We start from the raw sequence: 20,430 nt of genomic DNA, 5'->3' as shown, positions 1-20,430 counted from the left end.
TCGGTGAACCTTTCCCCCAGCCTTTCTGACATCGTGGTCTTGGTGCCCCTTCTTGCCTCTGTGATATCAGGCCCAAACTTATCTCTCATTCTTACTTAGATAGTGGCATCCTGAGGGCTTTTTCCTCGCTTGCCTTTCTTCTCTGATCCTATCCACTCCCCTGGACTCCGGGACCGTCTCCATGCACCCAGACCTCCCGGCCCCGACTGCCACATACTTGTTTGTTTGTTGACAGCAGCCGCTCCTCAGGGCTGGGCATCCTGTGCCAGGCGCTGGGTACAGCGGTGAGTGAAACAGAAGCTGCCCCCTGGTCTGCAGTCTAAACCTGCCTCGGATGGAGAGACCAATAACCCTACCAGCCAGCAAGTGCTTACAAAGTGCAGAGTGTTGGGAGAAGTGGGGAGTGTGGCGATGGAGTCTTAGGGGACATCCTGCCTGGTAGGACAGTGGTGACAGGCTTCCTTAGGGCAGGGCAGAGGCCCAGAGCCCTGAAGGCAGAGTGGCGCCCTCCTGCCTTGATAGGTCTTGGCCCCACCTTGCTGGTGCTTAAAGTAAGGGGTAGGAACTCTCTTCTGCTTGTCTTTCCCACCATTGCAGGAGCCCCGAAGGGGCATGGACAGTAAGTTGTTTATTTGCCTTAATTTAACTGCCTTTGAAGCTGCTTATCCCGGTTATTCTGGCATACTCTGCTTGTTCTCCTTTAGTGATTCAGAGTGAAACACTCACAACGAACCCCCCCCCCCCTTGTGCCTGTAGGGAACACCTCCCTCCAGTTGCAGTGGAGAAGTGGGGGAGGTAGGGTGCGAAGGTGCAGACCCTGCCCTCTTCCTCCTCCTTTCGGTTTAGTCTCTGCTTCTCAGTCCTGAGACGGGAGGCGCTGGAAGAGCAGAGGTGGTCTGTTTAGTGCACCATCCTCAGGCTTTTCGTTTATGTGTGTTAGATCGTTGGTTACTTATCACGTGAAACGTTGAAACAATTTGTGTGTGTGTGTGTGTGTGTGTGTGTGTGTAGTACACTCTGCACCCACTGTGGGGCTTGAAGTCACCATCCCAAGAGCAAGAGTCCCTACGCTCTGCTGAATGCGTTCTGTGAAACAGAAATCCTTGAGACAGTTTTCTAGGAGTGTAGGTTCACAGCAAGTTGCAAAAACAGTAGAGAAAGTCCCTGCACTCTTCTCCACTGGCTTTCACAGTGGTGACATCCTGCTTTATTACAGTATCAAAACCAGGAACTAGACCTAGTTCAGGAGTTACACAGACTACAGGCCTTATTCATAATTCAGAAAGTGTTAAAACACAAGATTAGACAGTCACACATCCATTAGCCAGGGGAATGATGACATCATCACTTGTCGTAAACCCTGAAAACCTCCCCTCTACATGCCTGAGAATGAGAAAGGCAGCTAACATCTTAGTATTATTGTTAAAATAGCCCTGACCCTGTGGACCCCCAAAGGTGGCCCTAGATGATCGGGCACCACCCCCTGGCTTGGTGCTTGGAACATGGGCTCTGGAGTCTGTCTGGACTTTATCTTGGTTCTGTTACTTATTTTTCTTATTTTTTATTTATTTTTAAAAATTTTATTTTAGAGAGTGTGAGGGGGGAGAGGGTTAGAGGGGAGAGAAGAATTAAGCAGGCTCTACGCTCAGCACGGAGCCTGATGCAGGGCTTGATCCCATGACCCGAAATCAAGAGTCAGACACTCAACTGAGGAGCCACTCAGGTGCCCCTTGGCTTTGCTGCTTTAAAACCCTGTAGCTTGGGAGAGTTACCTGACAGGGCAGCTCTGTGGCATAGGATTTGAGAATCCAGACCCCGAAGCCTGACTGGGTGTGAATCCTAGCTCTGCCACTTACTAGCTGTGGCCGTGGGCGGGCTTCCGTTTCGTCTGAGGATCGTGAAGGCGCCGCAGCCAGAGTGGCGGTGTAAACGAGCTGACGCATAGAAGGAGCTTAGAGTAGTGTCCGGATGGTGTCCTGACCATGCTTCAGCGTTGGCTGTGGTCACTGTGAGGTAATGCAGGAAAATGGTTCAGCACGGAGCGTGGCCCAGAGGAAGGATGTCCTGCAGCCGAAGCTCTCCCACCATCCGGCATGGGAAGGTCATCGTGGGCCAGAGGAAAGGTCGTAGGTACTAGGGGAGGGGAAAGAGCAGTTTCTTTGTGAGGAGAGGGGCTTGTGAACCACTGCCCCCACCGCGCAGCACGGGGCTGCCTGGAGCAGGCTCTCCCGACACGTTCGTTATGATCGAGTGACGGGCTGAATGGAGGAGAGCTGCGTGTGGCCACGGGTGGGGGGCAGGGAGCCCTGGCTTCTCTTGAGTTTAAGTTAGGAAATTGGAGACCTTGATTTAATGAGATCAGTGAGTAGTTAATAACTAAGTAGCTTATTAAGTTAACTTAATATATTAAATTTAACTTATACTATTCTAGATCAGTTCACTGGTACATGTTTGGAGCCTTTACTTCCGTAAGCGGTGAAATCAACGGGTTCTTAGGTTTCCTGTTACGTAATAGGAAAGTAGGGAAGTCCTTGTAACGTCCTCTGTGCTTACCACAGTGATCGGTGTCCAGAAACCTCGAAACAGAAACGTGCCTGTGTTCGGGGACAGCAGGACGGGCCGCCGGCCACTCCCGCAGGAGGAGCAGGGGTCCTTCCCGAGCCTGCGCTTTGGTGCCTGGCTGGTCACCTCCCGTTCTCCTATTCCGTGTGGTTCAGCAGGTGAAACATTTCTCCTGAGGCGTCACCCCTACCTGCCTCGCCCGCGTCCGCTCTAGGTGCTTTTCCCTCCCCTTCTCTGCTCTGGACACGTTGGCCTTTTTGCCTGATCATATCAGGCTTCTTCCTGAGTCAGCAAGGGGCCTTGCAGACTACCTTTCCTGGCATGTCTGCCCGCCATACTGTCACACCCTTCCCAGCGCTTGAAGCGCTCCGTCTAAAATAGCGCCTACCCGTCTCCGCCACGTGTCCTCTTCTTGTGCTTACGTTTTCTTCAGAGCAGCAGTCAGTACCAGCATTGTATGTCCTTGGTTGATTTTGTCTGCCTTCCTCCCTAGAGTGACGCATTGTTAAGGCAAATGAGGTGCCTAAAACCTTGCCAGGCCCGTAGGAGGGACTCAGAAATTGAGATGCTGCAGCTCCTTTTCGAGAAAAATCGATCGGGGAAATAGTCCACCACCAAATTGTGGTGTTTAGTGGAACAACCAGGATGAGCTTGTTTAGAGTATATTACATCTGTTACTTTAAGGATGTTCATATGTAAAAATACGTGTGTATATCTGTGTATGTATATTTGTGTGTATAAATGAGATCCTAGTTTATAAATGGGGGGGAGGGGGAAGAAATTTTCCTTTAAATAGTCTTTTGTTCCAAAGGTTTACTTGCAAATTGGGTGCTTGGGATTGAAAGCATGTATCACATTTTCTAAAAAAAAAATTTTTTTATGTTGACCTAGAACTATACCTACCTCACATTCAATACATTCAGGCAAACATGAAAAAAATACTTTTTGATAGATGACCCAGCTATTTTATTTATTTCTAGCCCTCCTTTTTCTAAAAAAGTTTGAAGTTAGTTTACAAGAATTATTTATTCATTCAGATATTTAAGTGACAACAAACATGCCGTGCCCCCTGCGAAGCTTTGGGACTGCGATGTCGAGTAAGATAGATACCATCTGTCTTCACTGTAGTTTATCGGGGGAGGCACGTCAAACACACAGTTTTACAGATAATCATTTAGAATGTGGGAAGAGCTGTGAAGGAAGGCTAAGGAAGGGGAGAGGCGATTTCCAGCCGGAGCCATCGCAGCTGGAAAGGGGAGAGCAAGGTCCTGGGGCTGCCAGGGTGGGCTTGGTGTGGTCGGAAGTCCTCAAATTTTAGTTGAGTCTTGTAGTGCGAAGGAAACGAAAATAAACAGGAAAATAGCTTTCCTCTACTAGGTAAATGAGCCCAAATTTACAAGCAGGGGTTCGCCAAAAGCAGGTAAATAAATGCATAGGAATTTGTCTCCGCTTTTTTCCCGTGGCAGCTCTGCTGAGGTCCTTTCTGGTCACAGGTGTGTCAGGAATGTTCATATACATGGTCTCCAGATCACACTCCAGCGACGCGTTTCCTGTGGGAGTGACCATCCCTGCCCAGGATCGCCGCCTGCTGGCGCTTCCCTGGACGCTGGGAGGTTGTAGGGCAGCGGTTCTCCGGTTATATTGCAGCAGAGTTCTTTCTGTTTTGTTTTCTTCCCCCTTCCCGCTCTATTGAGGTATAATTGGCAAATTGTAAGATACATAAAGTGTGCATAGCGGTACTTCGATATATGTATAACCATCCAGTTAATTACCACACCCATCATCATCTCTCATATTTATCCTCCCTTCCCCCCTTTTTTTTACTTGGTGAGAACACTTGAGTTCTACTCTCTTACCAGATTTCAGTTCGATAATACAGTGCTGTCGCCTGTAGTTCGCATGTTTTTTGTTAGATTCTCAGACCTTCTTCAGCAGAATCTTAACTGGAAAGAGCACAGTGGTTATGAACATGAGCTCAGGGTCAGACAGAGGTTCAAATCCTGGTCGTGAGCAATTTAGACAACTTCCGTAAGCCTCAGTTTCCTCCTTTATGGGTGTCTTGGGGGCAGGGGCGGGGGTTGGGGGGAGCAGGGGTGGCGCTAGAGGAAGCAATGACAGTCCCCGCCCCTTGAGGTGTTTGGAGTAGATGCCATCATGCGTAGAATGGTAGTATGGTGCCTTGTACTGAGGCCCCGAGGACTTTCTCAGGAAGTAATAGCTCATTCGTATTATTGTCATCCCGCCTGGAAGTACCAGTCTAGAGTAGCTGATGCAGGGTCTTTTCAGAGCTCCGAGGGAGGTTAAATGGTGTCAGATCCTTTTAAACCTTAGGCTGGGGTCCCATCTGAGAAAGGAGAGGAAAACTTCCCCACGCTGCTAAGTGGCCGTGTGCTGATAGGACTCAGAGCCTCAGCTAAGTACTTCTTTATGTTTGGCAGTGTTAAAAATAATAATTACATAGCCTAGGATACCGACTGCCAATTTAATACCTGATCCCCCTTTGGAAAAAAGTTATTCCTGTTTCCAAAAATCACTGTTTATAGATCAGAATTTTAAAAGTGGCAGTACTATATTTAAAAGTGAGAAATTTGTGTGCTAAATTTATTCACACTTTAGCTAATTAAAAATACCATAAAGCCATTTTCTGGGGCAGTGTTGGCATCCTCGTGGTTTGAAAGGCACTTCACGTGTGCCTCGTGTCATTGTCAGGACCAGCTGTCAATCCATCGGGGTCAGAGCGGTGGCGCTTCTGAAGTGGGCACTGGTGGCTTTGCCCCGTTTGAGGAAGGAGTCTCGTCTCTAGGTGCCCGCTTGTGTCCATCCCGACTCGAAACTGCCCACGGTTGCTCCTTGCTGTGGGATTTATTTCTCTTGAAGCAGCCTACTGATACTAAAAAAAAAAAAGAAAAAAAATTGTGTTGCGAGCATGCAATGTGGATGATACTCTTGTCTTTGCACAAAACATTCTTAAAAGCTATCAGAGCTTCATTGTGGGGAAATTAACTTCTTTAGGCCGGAGTTTGCTTTTTGCTTACTTTGGTTTCTTTGAAAATTCTCGAGAAGTGTTTCCCTTTGCAGCAAAATAAAAAACACCTAAGACTAGAAGACCCATCGTTCGTAATGGTGTTATGATATGTACATCAGTTCTTCGGGGCATGTGGGGTGTCAGTCATTCAGACTTGGTTTTCCTTTGATTGAACATTATTTTCAAAATAACAGTCATGTTTTCCCAGTTGCCTCAAATCTCTGCTTTCTATTCCTTTATATAATACATACTTAATAATAATCTTTCTTATGATTGAAGTGAATTTTGGTTAGTAATTATATAAAATTCTCTATTTCTTGGAGACTGTGATAATTCTGGCAACTTTACCTATTTAGTGACTTGGTAGAGGTGGTAAATTACTGTTTCCTGGAAAGGTTGCATTTCCATTGAGGGCCCGGAAAGAGTTGTAGTGTTCCTGTGGGAATATTCAAGCCCCTGTTATAGGGGGTGTTGCTGCGGGAGGGGTGACAGCATAGGAGGGGGAGGGTCTGGCCGGCTGGCAGGGCCTTCACAGAGTGTGCCAGAGTATTCGTTTAAGTAGGAGTGTTGATTTTTATTTTTTAAGTGTTCTAAAATGCTGATGGAAGCCTTTGACTTAAAAGGAAGCTTAAGCCGTATTTTACTTCCAGATTCTGTGGGAGTTTAAAACAGGATAGTGCCAGAGATTTACATGTTTTGAAAATGACTGCAGGTGGCTGAACAAAACAGATGAAGGCAGACAGGCTTGAAGGTTGCAGTAGTTTCCTTTGGAGACTCCCAAACAACCATGAGAGCAGCTGCGAGCGGCCCTGCCGGCGTCTCCATCCCGTAGTCTCGGTCTGGCTTAGCCTCAGGTTTCAGTTACATTTTTGCATATTTGCTCATTGGACCAGAAAAAAAAACCAGCGCTAACTGGGTTTGCTTCCCTCTGCTCTGATCCTTCTGCTCCTTGACTTGCAGAACGCCACCGAGCCTGTCGCAGCTGCTGAGAGCCTGGCTGAGGTCCCTGAGCACGTGCTTCGAGGGCTTCCGGAGGAAGTGAGGCTTTTCCCATCTGCCGTTGACAAGACTCGGATTGGTGAGGACCGGGGTCACGGGAGGGGACGAGGGGGGGGAGGGCGGCCTGTGGCGAGGCGTCCTTTGGGGCATTCAAGGTGGGGAGCTCATCAGAGAAGCAACAGACAGGTTGATACTTTGACTTAGAACGTTGTGTGGTGTTTCTGCATTTTCCAGTTAAGAATCCAGGGTGGACGTAGATTATAAAACTGAACCAGAAATATCTACATGCCCACCACCTCCCATCCTTCGTGACTCAGCCCGCGTGTTCCCTTCCACCGTCTCCTCGGGGCGCTTTGTCCCGCAGACCATGGTGTTCCCTCCTCTCTGGTTTCACTGGGACTTGAGTGTGATTGTCCTGTTATATTTGACTTCATTCCTGTGTATTTTCACATGATCGTGAGTGCCTTCATCTCCTACTCATCTTTACGTCCCCAGCGCCTGACGGGGCTGATCTCAGCACATACCGGTGTGAATGATGGCCTGAGTGTATCTGAATGCCTCTGGCTGGGACTTCTCACCGAATACAAACCAAGCTTTTGTGTATTTGGTTTTGCTTTTGTGCCCTAATCTTTAGACAGAAGACTAATAAGGAAGTAAATCATAAAAATGTAGTCAAAGTACATTTTTGGAATAGATCATGTTCGTAACCCTTTTTTTGTTTTTTAAGATGTAGTTCTGGTGTATTCCAGGTTATGTGCATATGTGTGTAAATGTTAATAAATGCGTTTCCTAATTCTCACTGAAAAAGTATTCAGTAAGTAACTCGAGCACTTATATTGTATCATTCCCGTGAAAGTGGTTGATTTTATAGCTCCACTAATTGATTGTTAGCTCTGTTATCAAACTGGATTCATAGGCCTACAGACGAGTGAAATTTGAACCTCCTAGCTGGATGGGACTGGCTCAGCCTCCACCTTCCTCCTGTGCCTGAGGAAACTGAGACCAGAAGAAGAGGGAGCTTGTCCAAAGAGGGATGATGTCAGCGAGCGTCACCTCTGGGCGCTGGTTCCCTTGGCTGTACTGCCACCGTCGGCCATTTCTCCCTCTCCCGTCTTCAGCTTGTCTGTTGTCCTATGGTTGGTGCCCAGAAAAAGAAAGAGCCTAGGAATACCATGGAGCAGCAGCAGGATAAATCTTGGCTGTTTGAAGCTCTGAAGAATGAAGTGTTCTAGTAGCTAAATTTTCAGGAGACCTAGCTGGAGAGAAAGGGGTGTTCCGGGTTGAGCAAACAAACTTCAGAAATGCTTATTCGTAAAACTGTATTTCTCAGCCTTCATAAAGGCAGTTCATGTTCATTGGAGACCATCTCAAATTGCAGAAAAGGAGAAAGAGGAGTTTAAAATTATTGATAGTTTCGGGGCGCCTGGCAGGCTCTCAGTTGGTGGAGCATGTGGCTCTTGATCTTGGGGTCATGAGTTGGAGCCCCATGTTGAGTGTAGAGATTACTTAAAGAAATAAATAGATCTTAAGAACAAAAACGTTCCTTTAAAAAAATTACAGTTTCACTCCTTTCTCGTATTTTTTCTCTTTAGTTTCTTTGTGCTGTTCTCTGGGTATTTGGGATTGTACCATCTGGGTAACTTTACATGTGGCAAATGGAAACAAACAGATGTAAAACATTCTTTCCTACTTATGAAATAATGTAGGTTCTTTACAGGCTCTTTGGGAAATACAGAAGAATACGAAGGAAAATAAACATCCTCCTGGAAGACTTGATTTCATTTAATTTCACCTGCTCTCCACTGATTTAACATTATCTTGCTTTTAGACTGGCCAACCTTTTAACTGTTTTGTGAAACAGAATTGACTTTAATGCTTTGACCTTTAACCACAATACTTTATAAAAATACTGGTTTTATTTTTTAGGTGTCTGGGCCACTAAACCAATTTTAAAAGGCAAAAAGTTTGGGCCATTTGTTGGCGATAAGAAAAAAAGATCTCAGGTTAAGAATAATGTGTACATGTGGGAGGTAAGAAAGAATTCTGGTTCCTTGTTTATCAACGTTCAGTACGTTTTTATGAAATCATTCTATTCTCTCAAGATTCGACATGTGAAGTTAACATTGTCCTCTTACTATGTTCTTTAAAATTAAGAGTATTTTTATTGAAGAGAGAATGTGTTTCTTTGGATATGGACTGCTGTTTACATTTGTATTTTGAAGCAGCTTGGGTGTCCTCAACATTGAATGTCAAGTCCATTTTTCATATCGCCTTATTCAGGGTGTTTTGTTTTACAGCCAAGACTTTGGTCTGTCCCTTTGCAGGCTTCCAGATAGACACCATAAAAGACACTCTGAGGTGGCCACAAATAGGGCACTGTTAGGGTCTTCTCTGTTTTCGGAAATAATCTCTGTGTTGCTGGAAGACTCAGAATTAGATATATTTATTAGCACGTGACACATCATTTATAGAGTGTTTTGCTTCTCAGGAGGCTTTCATTTTGTGCATTTCCTGTTCTCACCATGATCCTGGAGGACTGGGTAGGGCATTAGCATAGTCGTGACAGAGGTGAAGCAGTCAGGAACAGAGGGGAATTGCTCCTCCCTGCGGGGACCCGTGTGGAGCGTGGTGTTGATGCAGAGCAAGGACCCATGTCTCCTGCCCGACAGCAAGGCATTTAAAAGTGTTTTGTTGGATCGCCTGCCTTCAGATCCTACCTTTATGTTAGCTTTGTGACGTTGGGTGTAGGGTACTTAACCTCTGGGCCCTCAAATCCTCAATTTAAAAATGGGGACAATAAAAAAAATCCCTCATTAAGATAGCTGTGAAGATAAATAGTTTGGTACTGTTTTCTGGAGCGTTGCATGCAGATTCATCATTGATGTGGAATTTTGTTCAGATCAGGTGCTCTGGGGAAGCTCTCCTGTTCTGGTCAGATCACAGTAGTGTGACTCCTTTTCAAAACAAGGGAAGTTTTCGGTGGTTAGGAAAAGCATTCCTGTCAGATGGTCTTGAATTGAATCACGTCTGCTTCCCACGTAAACACACACAGGCCTATACATAAAATATGCCTAGGAACCGTCCGGATCCTTTACGCCAAGAAGTCCTGTGCTGTTTGTCCGTCTGGGGAAGGTCACTGCTCTCAGCGTTCAGAGCAGTGTTTCTTACCGTGACGATTCCTGTGGTTTCTCCCAGTAATTTTGAGTTTCTGTGTTTGTTGGGAATCCCTTATAATAAATCTGATGACAGTTAACCCAAGAGGCCTTCGGAAATGAGGAGTTAGCATGAGAATAATTATATTCTGCTATTTCACTACTTTTGGGGGAAAAGAGCACTTTTAATTTGTTGAAAAACTGCCCTGCCAAAAAAATGATATTAATTACGCAAGATGATGCCTGTATGATTAAAAATGTCTGGACCACAAAATTATGCCCCCAAATAAACTGCATTTTTAATTTTCGAAATTTCCCAAGGGAAACTTAACAAATATGTTCTACCAGGTCAGCACTAATCTTAGTGAGGATGATGTCTGGAAATCAGGAGATGTGTTCTCTAAGTTCTGTGTGTGATGCTAAGCTTGAACAAATGTTATTAGCATTAGGTCTATGTTTATTGTGTTTATTGTGCCTTATTTACCCAGTTTAACTGTTTGTTACTGAGCACAGTACATAAGTTTATTCATAGTGTCTTTTGTAAATTAAGCTTCATTTGTGTTGACATTCATGTGTAGCATGAGGTCATAGTAGCTTGGTGAATAACGTAATTTGGAACGATGACGTAATACGACTCGATTTCTACTTGGACACACGGGAAGACGGCTCTGTGGACTTAGGGGACTCCTGCCCAGAGAGCACGGCAGCTTGTGGATCTTCTGACGTTGCCAGTTCTTGTTGTATTTGATGCTTTAGTTCTTGTCAAGTCTGGCTTTTCCTTCTTGGAATTAAAAACACCTGGATGTCATTCAGGTAGTTCCGAGGACAAGGTGCGTGCTCCGTACAGAAACCTGGAAGCCCGTGCTCTGTTAGAATCAAAGGAGGTGTATGTGACATTTATGTGTCGAGGTACGCACCGGGCAAAATACAGGAAGCAGCAGTTACAATGTCCGTGTTTCTTGTAAAGAAAGTGAACCCCCAAGTAACATTTAGTATGTCCCGGTGACTTCTCCCATCCTTGGTCTGATCCTCAGCCTTGCTCCAGAATACCTCTGCATTCAAGTAACAGAAACTGCTTATCATTAAAATCTCATCTTGGCATTTGTTCCTCCATTAAAGCCCCTTATGACCTGCTTATCTTTTAGCAGCCTGGTCTTTTGCCCCAGTTAGAACTCCATTTTAAAGCTAATCTAAGTGTTAAATTGCTTTTCTTGAGCCCTTGATTGTCTCACAGAGTCTTAAGTCCCTTAAGCTTTCACTGAAAACATTCTATTAAATCAGAAACAATAGAGAGAAACAATAAAGCGTCCTCAGGGCAAAGGCGGCAAACAGTGGGCTCCTCCTGGGAGGAGAGCGAGGCTGAGCAGTTTCTGGTGGGGAACTGCTTGCCTGCGCAGCGCGCTGAGGTGCGGGACTCGGGACTGGGGACTCCGTGTGATACTCCCGGGACTGCCCCCCACATGCTGAGTGTCTGCCATGTTCAGAAACCCGCTTCTGACAAAAGCCTTTCAGATTCACTTCCATGGGTTTCAGATGGCTTCTGTTGAACTTGTGAGTTGTTTGCATGGGTTGTTTTAATACGTTTTTTTCCTAGACTTCATTTTTTAAAAATCTTTTTTTGTTTTTACATTTATTTATTTTTGAGAGACAGAGACAGAGCATAAGTGGGGGAGGGGCAGAGAGAGAGAGAGAGAGAGAGAGAGAGAGAGAGAGACAGACAGAGACATAGAATCTGAAGCAGGCCCCAGGCTTCGAGCTGTCAGCACAGAGCCCAATGTGGGGCTCGAACCCACGAGCTATGAGATCATGACCTGAGCCGAAGTCCAATGCTCAACTGACTGAGCCACCCAGACGCCCCTAGACTCCATTTTTTAGAGCAGTTTTAGGTTCAGAGCAAATTGAGCAGAAAGCACAGAGAATTCCTGTATACCCCCATCCTCCCTCCATCGCAGCAGAGCGGTATGTTTGTTAGACGTTCAGAGAGCCTGCACTGATGACACATCACTGCTCCTTAAAGTTCACAGTTTTCGTTAGGGTTCATTCTTGGTGTGCATTCTGATAAGTCTCTTTTAAATTATGAGTAGTACATGCTCATTGTAAAATAATGTAAACATTGCAGAACACTATAAACGAGAGTAAAAACCGTCTGTGAATATTTTGGTGAGCGTTCTAAGTCTGCGCTTCTCTGCCTGGTTTTCTTCTGTCTCTCACACACGCGGCTGCGTATACAAATGCCATATATAGATGCTTCGTGCAACTGAGATCAGAGCACATGCAGTTTTGTGACGGGCTCTTCTCTCTCTGCGCTGTGGCCGTGCCCGTGTTGAACAGTTTCATCTGCGTCACCATTTCCTATGGCCACCTAGGATTCCATTGGGTCCTCCCACTATCCGGCCAGTGTACGTTCAGGTTTTAATCTTTTCACGATGTTAACAGCTCTTCTGAGTGTGACGCTCACTGCGTGCACATGTGTGTGGACTTGTCTGGTTATCTTCTTAATGTAAATTCCTAGAAGTCTGAATGTTAAGTCAGAAATTATTTACATTTTAATCTCTGGTGAATTTTTCTAACAGACCTCCAGAAGGATTGCGCTAATTTGCATAACCACCAAAAGTACACTTTTTTCCTAGCTTTTTAAAACCCAGTATTGTCAATCTTTTTAAGGGTCCCCTCCCCCACCCCATTCGTACAAATCAAAACTGATAGTTCACTCCTTCTGTTTGCATGCTATTCATTTAGGCACACAACTTTTGAATCAGGGATCCTGGGAAGATGTAGATTGTATTTTAACTAAAGTTGATGAACTGTTGCTCTATAACGAGAAGACTTTAATTATTTGAAGGAGTGAACAACCTTTTATTGGTCAGCACTGTTAGGATTAGACATTAGCAAGTGTGTTCCCTAGTCTTTGCTAGCTCAACAGTTCCTTTTTTTTTTGATGTGTATCTTATTTATCTTGAGAGAGAGCAAGTGTGCATATGTGTGTGTGCACAGGGGAGAGGCAGAGAGAGATCCCAAGCAGACTGTGCACTGACAGCACAGAACCTGGCTTGGGGCTCGATCTCACCAACCTTTGGATCATGACCGGAGAGGAAGTCAAGAGTCGGAGGCTTAACCGACTGACTGAGCCACCCAGGCACCCCCTAGCTCAACACATCCAATTTCAGATTATTTCTAAGATAGGAATGGAGGCAAGAAGAAAAAAAGAGAGCAGTCAGCCCGCTGATCCTGGAGAACCTTTTTCTAGAAAGTACCGCGCAGCTCGGCTTCCCATCTTCTAAACCGGCACCAGAGTAGCGCCAGAGGAAAAGACTGGGTCACATGCAAGTGCATCTGCCACCTGTTCCCTAGTCTTGCAGCTAAGAGTGCTTTTTACATTTTTAAGTGGTTTAAACCAAAAATCAAATGTTTCATGACACCTAAAAATCATGAAATTCAGACGTTCGCTTGTGAAGTAAGTTTTACTAGAATATAGCTGCGCTCATTTGTTTGTGTGTTATCGATGGCTGTTTGGCTTTCTGGTGGCAGAGCTGAGTAGTTTTGGTGGAGACCGTGCAGCCAGCAAAGCTGAAAATATTTATTGCTAGTTCTTTACAGAAAAAGTTAGCTGAGCCCTGGTCTCAGTGTGTAGAAGGGAGAAGCTGTGGGCGCAAGTGTGGTGATGACTGGTGTCTGAGGTTTACTGTGAAGCTATGTGGATGATGGCAGTGAAAAGATTTTGAAGTTGGTACTTACAAGTGGAGTAGCTGTAGAGTTGGTGGTCAAAGAAGCTTCTAGGCCAATCGTACTCTCTTCAGAGGAACTTCAGGGCAGATGAGGGCATTGAAATACAGAGAAGTAAGTGATCTTCCCAAATAAGTTAACTTGTACTCAGATTGGCAGCTTGGTCTGGTGTAAAGAAAAAAAAAAAATCTCTCTGAGAGTCTGTTAATTCCTTTATTTAGCTCCTACTTGTTAAGCTATTAGCATGTGCTTTTTTACCAGTGCCCTAACTCTTGGAGCACTGAGTTTGGCATATAATATTCATGGTATTGCATAGATTACCGGCAACACCCCATGGAGATTGTTGTTTGTGGAATAACAGGATATCGGAAATACCCTAAATCTTTCCACAGGTGAGAAGTCTGGGTGAGGTGCTTGCTCGATGTCTTCAAGCTGTCTGTCCTGCAGTCTGGCCTTGAGTCCGAGCTTCTTTGTTGCCTGTTCTGTGCCCTTCCCACGAGCAGAGCCTAGAGATTTCTCCTCTTTTGTTGCATTGTGGGCCCTTTTGAAAATTTCTGCAGAAAATGTACAAAGTTTTGCATATGATATGTAGGGTTTTATGGAATCCTTAAACATCCATAGTCCAGAGTTAGAATTTCCAGCTTACTTGTTTTTAAAAAAGTGTTAATTTTGAGGTAGAGATAGCGTGAGCATGTGAGCACATAAGTAGGGGAGTGGCAGAGAGAGAGGAAGACAGAATCTGAACAGGCTCTGCAGAACCCGACCTGGGGCTCAAACTCAGAAACTGGGAGATCATGACCTGAGCTGAAGTCGGAGGCTTAACCGACTGAGCCACCCAGGCGCCCCCAAGAGTTAGGATTTCTAATTTAAGAGTAGAGTACATTATTTCATTCATCTGTTGGGTGTTGATTGAGGAACCTACCTCAGATCTGTCAACATTTACAGAGTATATGTTGTTGGGCGATTTTCCAGATATATCTGTGTAGTTGTAGGTATGAAATTTAGTAACTCAGAGAGAGAGAGAGAGAGAGAGAGAGAGAGAGAGAGAGAGGGAGGGAGAGGGAGAGAGGGTCGGGGAGCTGTCAGCACAGAGCTCGATGTGGGGCTCGAACCCGCGAACCATGAGATCATGACCTGAGTCGAAGTCAGCCGCTCCACCAACTGAGCCACCTAGGCGATCCTATTCTCACTTTTAAATAAGAGTCGGGCTCTTAACCAATTGAGCCACCCAGGTGCCCTGAATTTCTTTCTCCTCTATTGTTTGAGAGTATGGGCTGTATTTTGAACCAAAAAGCTATAATATGCGGTGTGGGGGGAGGAGGAGGGTAATCCTGAAATTGACCCCTACAAGCTCAGTTGCTGTTTACTTAGGGAGCACACGGGAGGTAAATGTTCCGCAAGTTGGGCTTGTAGAGACACGAGCCTCCTGTCTCCCCTTTCACTCCGTTTGTCAGTCTCCGCAGGTGAGAGAGAGCTGGTCTGTTTGCCAGGAGCAGGCGGGGAAGGTGGGAAGCAGTGCAGGGATCATAATGTGATGGAAAGGAGCCTCAGGAGCATGGACCTCCCGGGGGTCCCACCGTTAGTGATGTGTCAGAGCTCTTTGAAGGGCAAGTCCAGAGAACAACCAACAGAATGGCCGCATCCCTATAGACTCTGATTTTGGTGGCGGTGGGCGGGTTGTTTGGATGGATGAGAGACGTGTGTCAGCGTGAGAGTTGATTCGGTACGAGGGAGCATCTTTAGTGCGCTGTCTTAATTCCTGGGAGTGATCCGTGTCAGACTTGTCACTGTAATATGCAGAGAGCCGGTAAGGACCTCCTAGACCAACAGTTGAGGATTCAAATGATGTATGTTTGCATTAGTGGAATGAGAGGGTTTTAAAACTTACAAATTTGAATGAACACACATAGAATGTAACAAATAAATGATAAGGACGGATCTAAGTGAAAACCCTGACCCCCAACCCATGACGTAAGTATGTTTTATAAGTTTGGTTTGTTCTGTGCAAAATATCCTCTGTTCATTGGGAGGCGTTGCTTTGATGCATTTTTAAATTGCAGTGTGTACTAGATTTTGAATTTAGATTATTGTATGGCTGTTTCAAAATGATTGGGTTCAGTTGAGTGGCAGTCAGGTGTTCTGGAAATTATGTTTTGTTTGACGGAGAGTTAGTACCCAGTCTGTGTTCCGTGGTAAGGGCAGAAGGGAGGTCAGGCTTGGATGACCGAGGGAAGGTCCGGGATGGGAAGAGAGGTTTGGGAAAAGGGAAATTGAAATGGAAGCCTACCTGAGGGGACCGGGTTTGAATCCTGGCTCACACTTTTAGTGACTTCAGTATTCTAGTAAAATTAGCAACTTTCCCTAGTGTCTTGATTTATAAAAGGGGCTTCCTGATATTTCGTAGGGTTCCTGTAAAAGCTAAATAAAATCCCTCACTAAGCACCTAGCCCAGGACTTGGTGTGGAGATGCTTCTCTGCCCTATGCTCTTTTTTTCAAGGAAGGAATTTCCATTTGAAAGTTAACTTGTAAAAATTGTTTTGTATATACACAATCAGGTGTCCTTGCCTTGTTAAAAGGGGCTTCTGTAGATTGGATCAGGAAAAATTATTGATTATGTGAAAATATTTCCCTTTGAGATCAAGTCAGCTGAATATTTTTTGGTCATTATAAAGATTTAAACATTGATTGGTTGCATATCATTTATTGAGCTTGAGCTAGAGTGGGAGTTTGAACCTGCCTTTGCTCTCTCTGTGTGAAAGAAGGGATTCTAGTTCGTTTTCCACTGCCCTAGCCTAGTGGTGCTGCAGCACCTTCGTGGTCTAGTATTGGCGGTTAACATGAAGCAGAGAGCTGTCACATCCTAACCTTTGGGTTCTGTGTGTCAGTCACTGAAATTGATTCCGATTGGAAGCCAAGGTTTGACGATCTAAGGTAGCAATTGTATAAAAACACATTTTCATCCCGCTTCTGAATGATAAGGTTAGACTCTCAATAGAAATGAGAAAGCCGCATACTTAAAACTGTGTGTGTGATGACTATGGAGACGGCAGGAGGAAGGAGGAGCAGAGCATCCATCATTGGCCTCTGGTTCCTTCGGACCAGCCTGGGTTTTCATGCTAGAGATGAATCTGCCCTCCCCACCCACGTCCCTTTTTTACTTTGAGGTCATACTAAGTCAGTGGAGAAAAGGCAGAAAATTCAGATAAACAGAAGAAAGCAAATAAGAATTATGGGTAATCCCACTTCTCAGAAAACCATTACTAACAGTTTTATGTACTTAGTGTCTGGTGATTTTTCTCTTCATGTATTCGTATGTTGAAAACAAAACTGGTATCATTTGAAGTCATACTTTCTATAACTAGCTTTATTCAGTCATCAGTACTAGAGTGTCTGTCCTTTACAGCAATAAAAATAGTTTCCCCAGCTTGTGGTTATCTTTGTTTTCTTCCAATTGTGTGTTCATTGGAAAAATTCTCAGGGGATATAGAAATATCTAACAAAACAAAAGATTCCACATGAGCCGTTCCTATAAAAGTACTTTTTAGTGTCTGTTTAGTATTCTGCTCTGTGCAGGGATTATCCTACTGAGGTGACGTGCAGTGGTTTTCACTTAGCAGTTACCCGTAGGCAGTCTGTAGGAGACCACGCTGTCGGGACGCTCTTGTACAGACATCTTGGTACCACTGCCGGGCATCTCATGAGAGTAAATTCCTACAAGTGTGTACATTTTAAGGCTTTAAAAAAATTTTTTTTTGGTCATGGACTGCTAATAAATTCCATCCAAAAAATGATACCAATTTATTCTCTGATCGCATTGTTTGGGGGAGAATGTCTGCTTTCTAGTCCTGTATGTGTCTTTTTTCTCTTAAAAATTTCTTTTTACCAGTTAGTTAGGTAAAGTGATCTAATTTGAAGTTATGATTATTTAGGTAAATTTAATTCGTTTCCATGAGATTTTGGTCATGTGTATTCGGTTATGAATTATTTTTGCACATTAAAAAAATGGAAGTGTTCATCTTGTCCTATGAAATAAATAGTTTAAGTTTGACGTAGTTTGACGTAGCAGACATGTCCACCCAGTTTGAAACACCAGGAGCCCTGCACGGATAAAGAGCTCACTCACGTGTGGCCACCTTGCTCTTTGCAGAGGTCAGCGTTGGCCGGCGAGTGTGCACGTTCGGGCACGGCTCACGGTGTTATCTTCAAGTTGGTGGGTCCAGCTGCCTTCTTCGACTGCGTGGGGTTTTCCAGCGCCATCTGCGTCTGTCCCGTTGCTTCCTGGAGCTGTGTCAGAGTGTCGGGCAGGGAGTAAGCAGGACTCTGCCCTCCTCTGTGATAAATGAAAGCCGTGCTTTTGATCTTTGAGTTAGTAAAGAGTCACTAACTACTATGGACTGACAGTGTAAAGCAGCAGTGACTCCCATTTCCCTTAATTCATCTTGCTGGCCAGCAGGACAGACATGGCTTAAACATTTTAAAATTAAGCCGCTTCTGTGATTGCAGTGCATAAAATTTAACTTTGAAATTTGTGTTGTGATGCTCTTTGTAACAGACTGTTCGGGGCTTCCCTTTCTCTTTGTTTAGCGGGAGAGGAGTGTATGGCGCCCCTGGGTGGCTCAGTCGATGAAGCATTTGACTTGATTTCGCTTAGGTCATGATCTCAGGGTTCGGGAGTTCAAGTCCCGCATCGGGTCCTGCATTGACAGTGTGGAGCCTGCTTGCGATTTTGTCTCTCCCCGCCCACTTTCAAGAATAAATATTAAAAAAAACAAAAGGGAAAGGGAGTGTGTGTGCATGCTTACTTCTGTGCGTTGAGTGTGAATGAGAGTGAGCTTGAAAAGGGGTCTGAGGCAACAGGGGTAGCTTTTGTTTAGAGTGGTGCAGATAAGGAGTTTCAACAAACGGACAATTTTTGCATAAACTCACGGGACAATTCTAGGACAGTGCCAGTACTGTCCTTGACCTGGTACCTGACACATAGTAGGTGCTCATTAAATGACGCCCTTACACATTTATGTGTAACAACGTCCTTACATCCGTTCCATAGTTACTCACTGAGCGCCTGCTCAGTGCCGGTACCAGTCAAGATACTGGACGCACTGCCGTGAATGAAAAGGCTAACAAGTCTTCTCTCTTCATGGAGCTGATACTCTGTGTGGCGATGCCGTCCCCAAATAACATAAGTAAGTACCTAAGTAGATGACCTCATACTTTACCAGAGCGTAAGTGCTATGGAGAAAAATAAATTGGGGGGATGACCGGAGGCTGATGGCAAGAGAGGGATTTGTAGTAGTTTTTAACCAGGATGGCCAAAGGAGGTGCTGATGAGTATGGCAGAGGTCAGGCAGAGTTTGTTTTTTAAATTAAGTGGGTGACTTTGGGAAAGTTCAATTGAGTTTTTGATTCTCAACTTCGACATGTTAAAAAAAAAAGATAATAATGACTCTTTTGCGTAGGGTTAAATGAGATAATATGGAAAGCATATTCCGCTGTGCCTGACCTCTAACTCCCAATAGGAAGGAAGTGTGATTAGTACCCAGTGAGCTGGCACGCCGGCCCCTGCCAGACACAGGCTCGGAGCTGCAGGTGCAGTCAGAGGGGCGGAGAGTGGGGAGAGTTTTGTTCCAGCGGCGAGAAGAGAAGAGTGTGCGATGTGGGTGGGGGAGGACAGGAGAAATGAGCGGGGTGAGTCCTGGGTTTGCATATATATAGGGAAGAAGTGGAAGCCTCGAGATGCTTTCCTTTCTTTCCTAAAGAGAGAGTAAAAGACTCATTTCTTTTGCTTTATTTTTGACAGGTCTATCACCAGGTGATCCTGCAGTTCTAGTTCAGTGCCTGGTCAAGTATTTTACAGTCTAGTTTGGGGGAAGTGTGTGTGTGTGTGTGTGTGTGTGTGTGTGTGTGTGTGTACACAAAGATAAAAGTTAAAATAGTTGCTAAATAGATTTTCTTTAAAATGAAGGAGCGAGCAGTGCTGGAAGTGTGGCAGAGGTAGGTGGGGCGGGGACATTGACCGAGAGTGGACGGTCAGGGAATGTTTCTTGCAGGAGTAAGTCTGATCTGAGTCCTGAAAGAGGCCTTGGGTTTCCGTCTTGGAAGAGCACTGGGATTTCCCGAACTGTGCTCCATGGCACCTTACTCATGACGGATGCTTAGCTGTAACGGTCTGAAGGGTCCCTGGGTGTGCGGTGGCACTGCACGCCGCCGCTGCCCATTCACTCGTGGAGTTCTTCATCAGCCTTGCAGGACGGGCCCCCCGCTTGCCTTGCAGAACAGCCCGGAACACTCAGGGGACTGGGTGGGGGGCACTGCCGGAAACTCACTCTTTCCTCAAGCTCGTTTCAGGACTGGAGGTGTCTCTGTCTTTGTGTACATACAGTATCTGCGGAGCTTTTAGAGATCATCAAACACAACTACTATCGTTGATTAGGTTTAGGAGAAAAACAATGACTCAAGCCCAGATAGAAAAATGACTAATGAGGATTATCAGTTTTGGATCTCTGTTTTTATCTTTTGTTTTTGTTTTCTCTTTTGCTGATTTAGTTTCTGTGACATGTTCTATAGAGTACTTGTATCTAATGAAAAAGGACTGTCTTAAAAGTTGAAACTGAAAACATTTTGAAGACATTTCTGTTTTAACAAAGGTGTTTACCCCCCCTCCCCCCCAGGTATATTACCCAAATTTGGGATGGATGTGCATTGATGCCACCGATCCAGAGAAGGGGAACTGGCTGCGATATGTGAATTGGGCTTGCTCAGGAGAAGAGCAAAATTTATTTCCACTGGAAATCAACAGGGCCATTTACTATAAAACGTTAAAGGTAAGAGTGTTGAAGCTGGTCTGCTCTTAGTTCCTCTGCATGCGTCTCTGCAAACGCGGTCCTCAGTTGGGGCTGACAGTGATGACTTTGCCGACCTTGAAAGGATTGTACTGGAAAGTGGTTCATCGACACATTGAAAGGTCTCTG

General features: G+C 45.1%; 1 protein-coding gene across 7 annotated transcripts in view; it reads left to right on the top strand.

Annotated features, from left to right (window-relative positions):
- PRDM2 (PR/SET domain 2) overlaps positions 1 to 20,430 on the top strand; it is a 101,075-nt gene that overhangs the window by 9,184 nt on the left and 71,461 nt on the right. For 5 of the 7 annotated variants that reach the window (XR_003911845.1, XM_029947824.1, XM_029947825.1 and 2 more), the window contains exons 2-4: positions 6,548 to 6,665; positions 8,513 to 8,616; positions 20,131 to 20,283. Coding sequence is in view for 6 of the 7 variants with exons in the window: in XM_029947824.1 (XP_029803684.1) it covers positions 6,548 to 6,665; positions 8,513 to 8,616; positions 20,131 to 20,283 (375 nt within the window). In the remaining variant the exon portion in view is untranslated. Of the gene's footprint in view, positions 1 to 6,547; positions 6,666 to 8,512; positions 8,617 to 18,509; positions 18,646 to 20,130; positions 20,284 to 20,430 lie in introns of those variants that run through there. The other 2 variants (XM_029947830.1, XM_029947829.1) reach the window with 2 other exon arrangements.

This window comes from Suricata suricatta, chromosome 8, assembly GCF_006229205.1.
Source record: "Suricata suricatta isolate VVHF042 chromosome 8, meerkat_22Aug2017_6uvM2_HiC, whole genome shotgun sequence".
NCBI classification, from domain to species: Eukaryota; Metazoa; Chordata; class Mammalia; order Carnivora; family Herpestidae; genus Suricata; species Suricata suricatta.
This window is presented reverse-complemented; position numbering and strand designations above follow the sequence as displayed.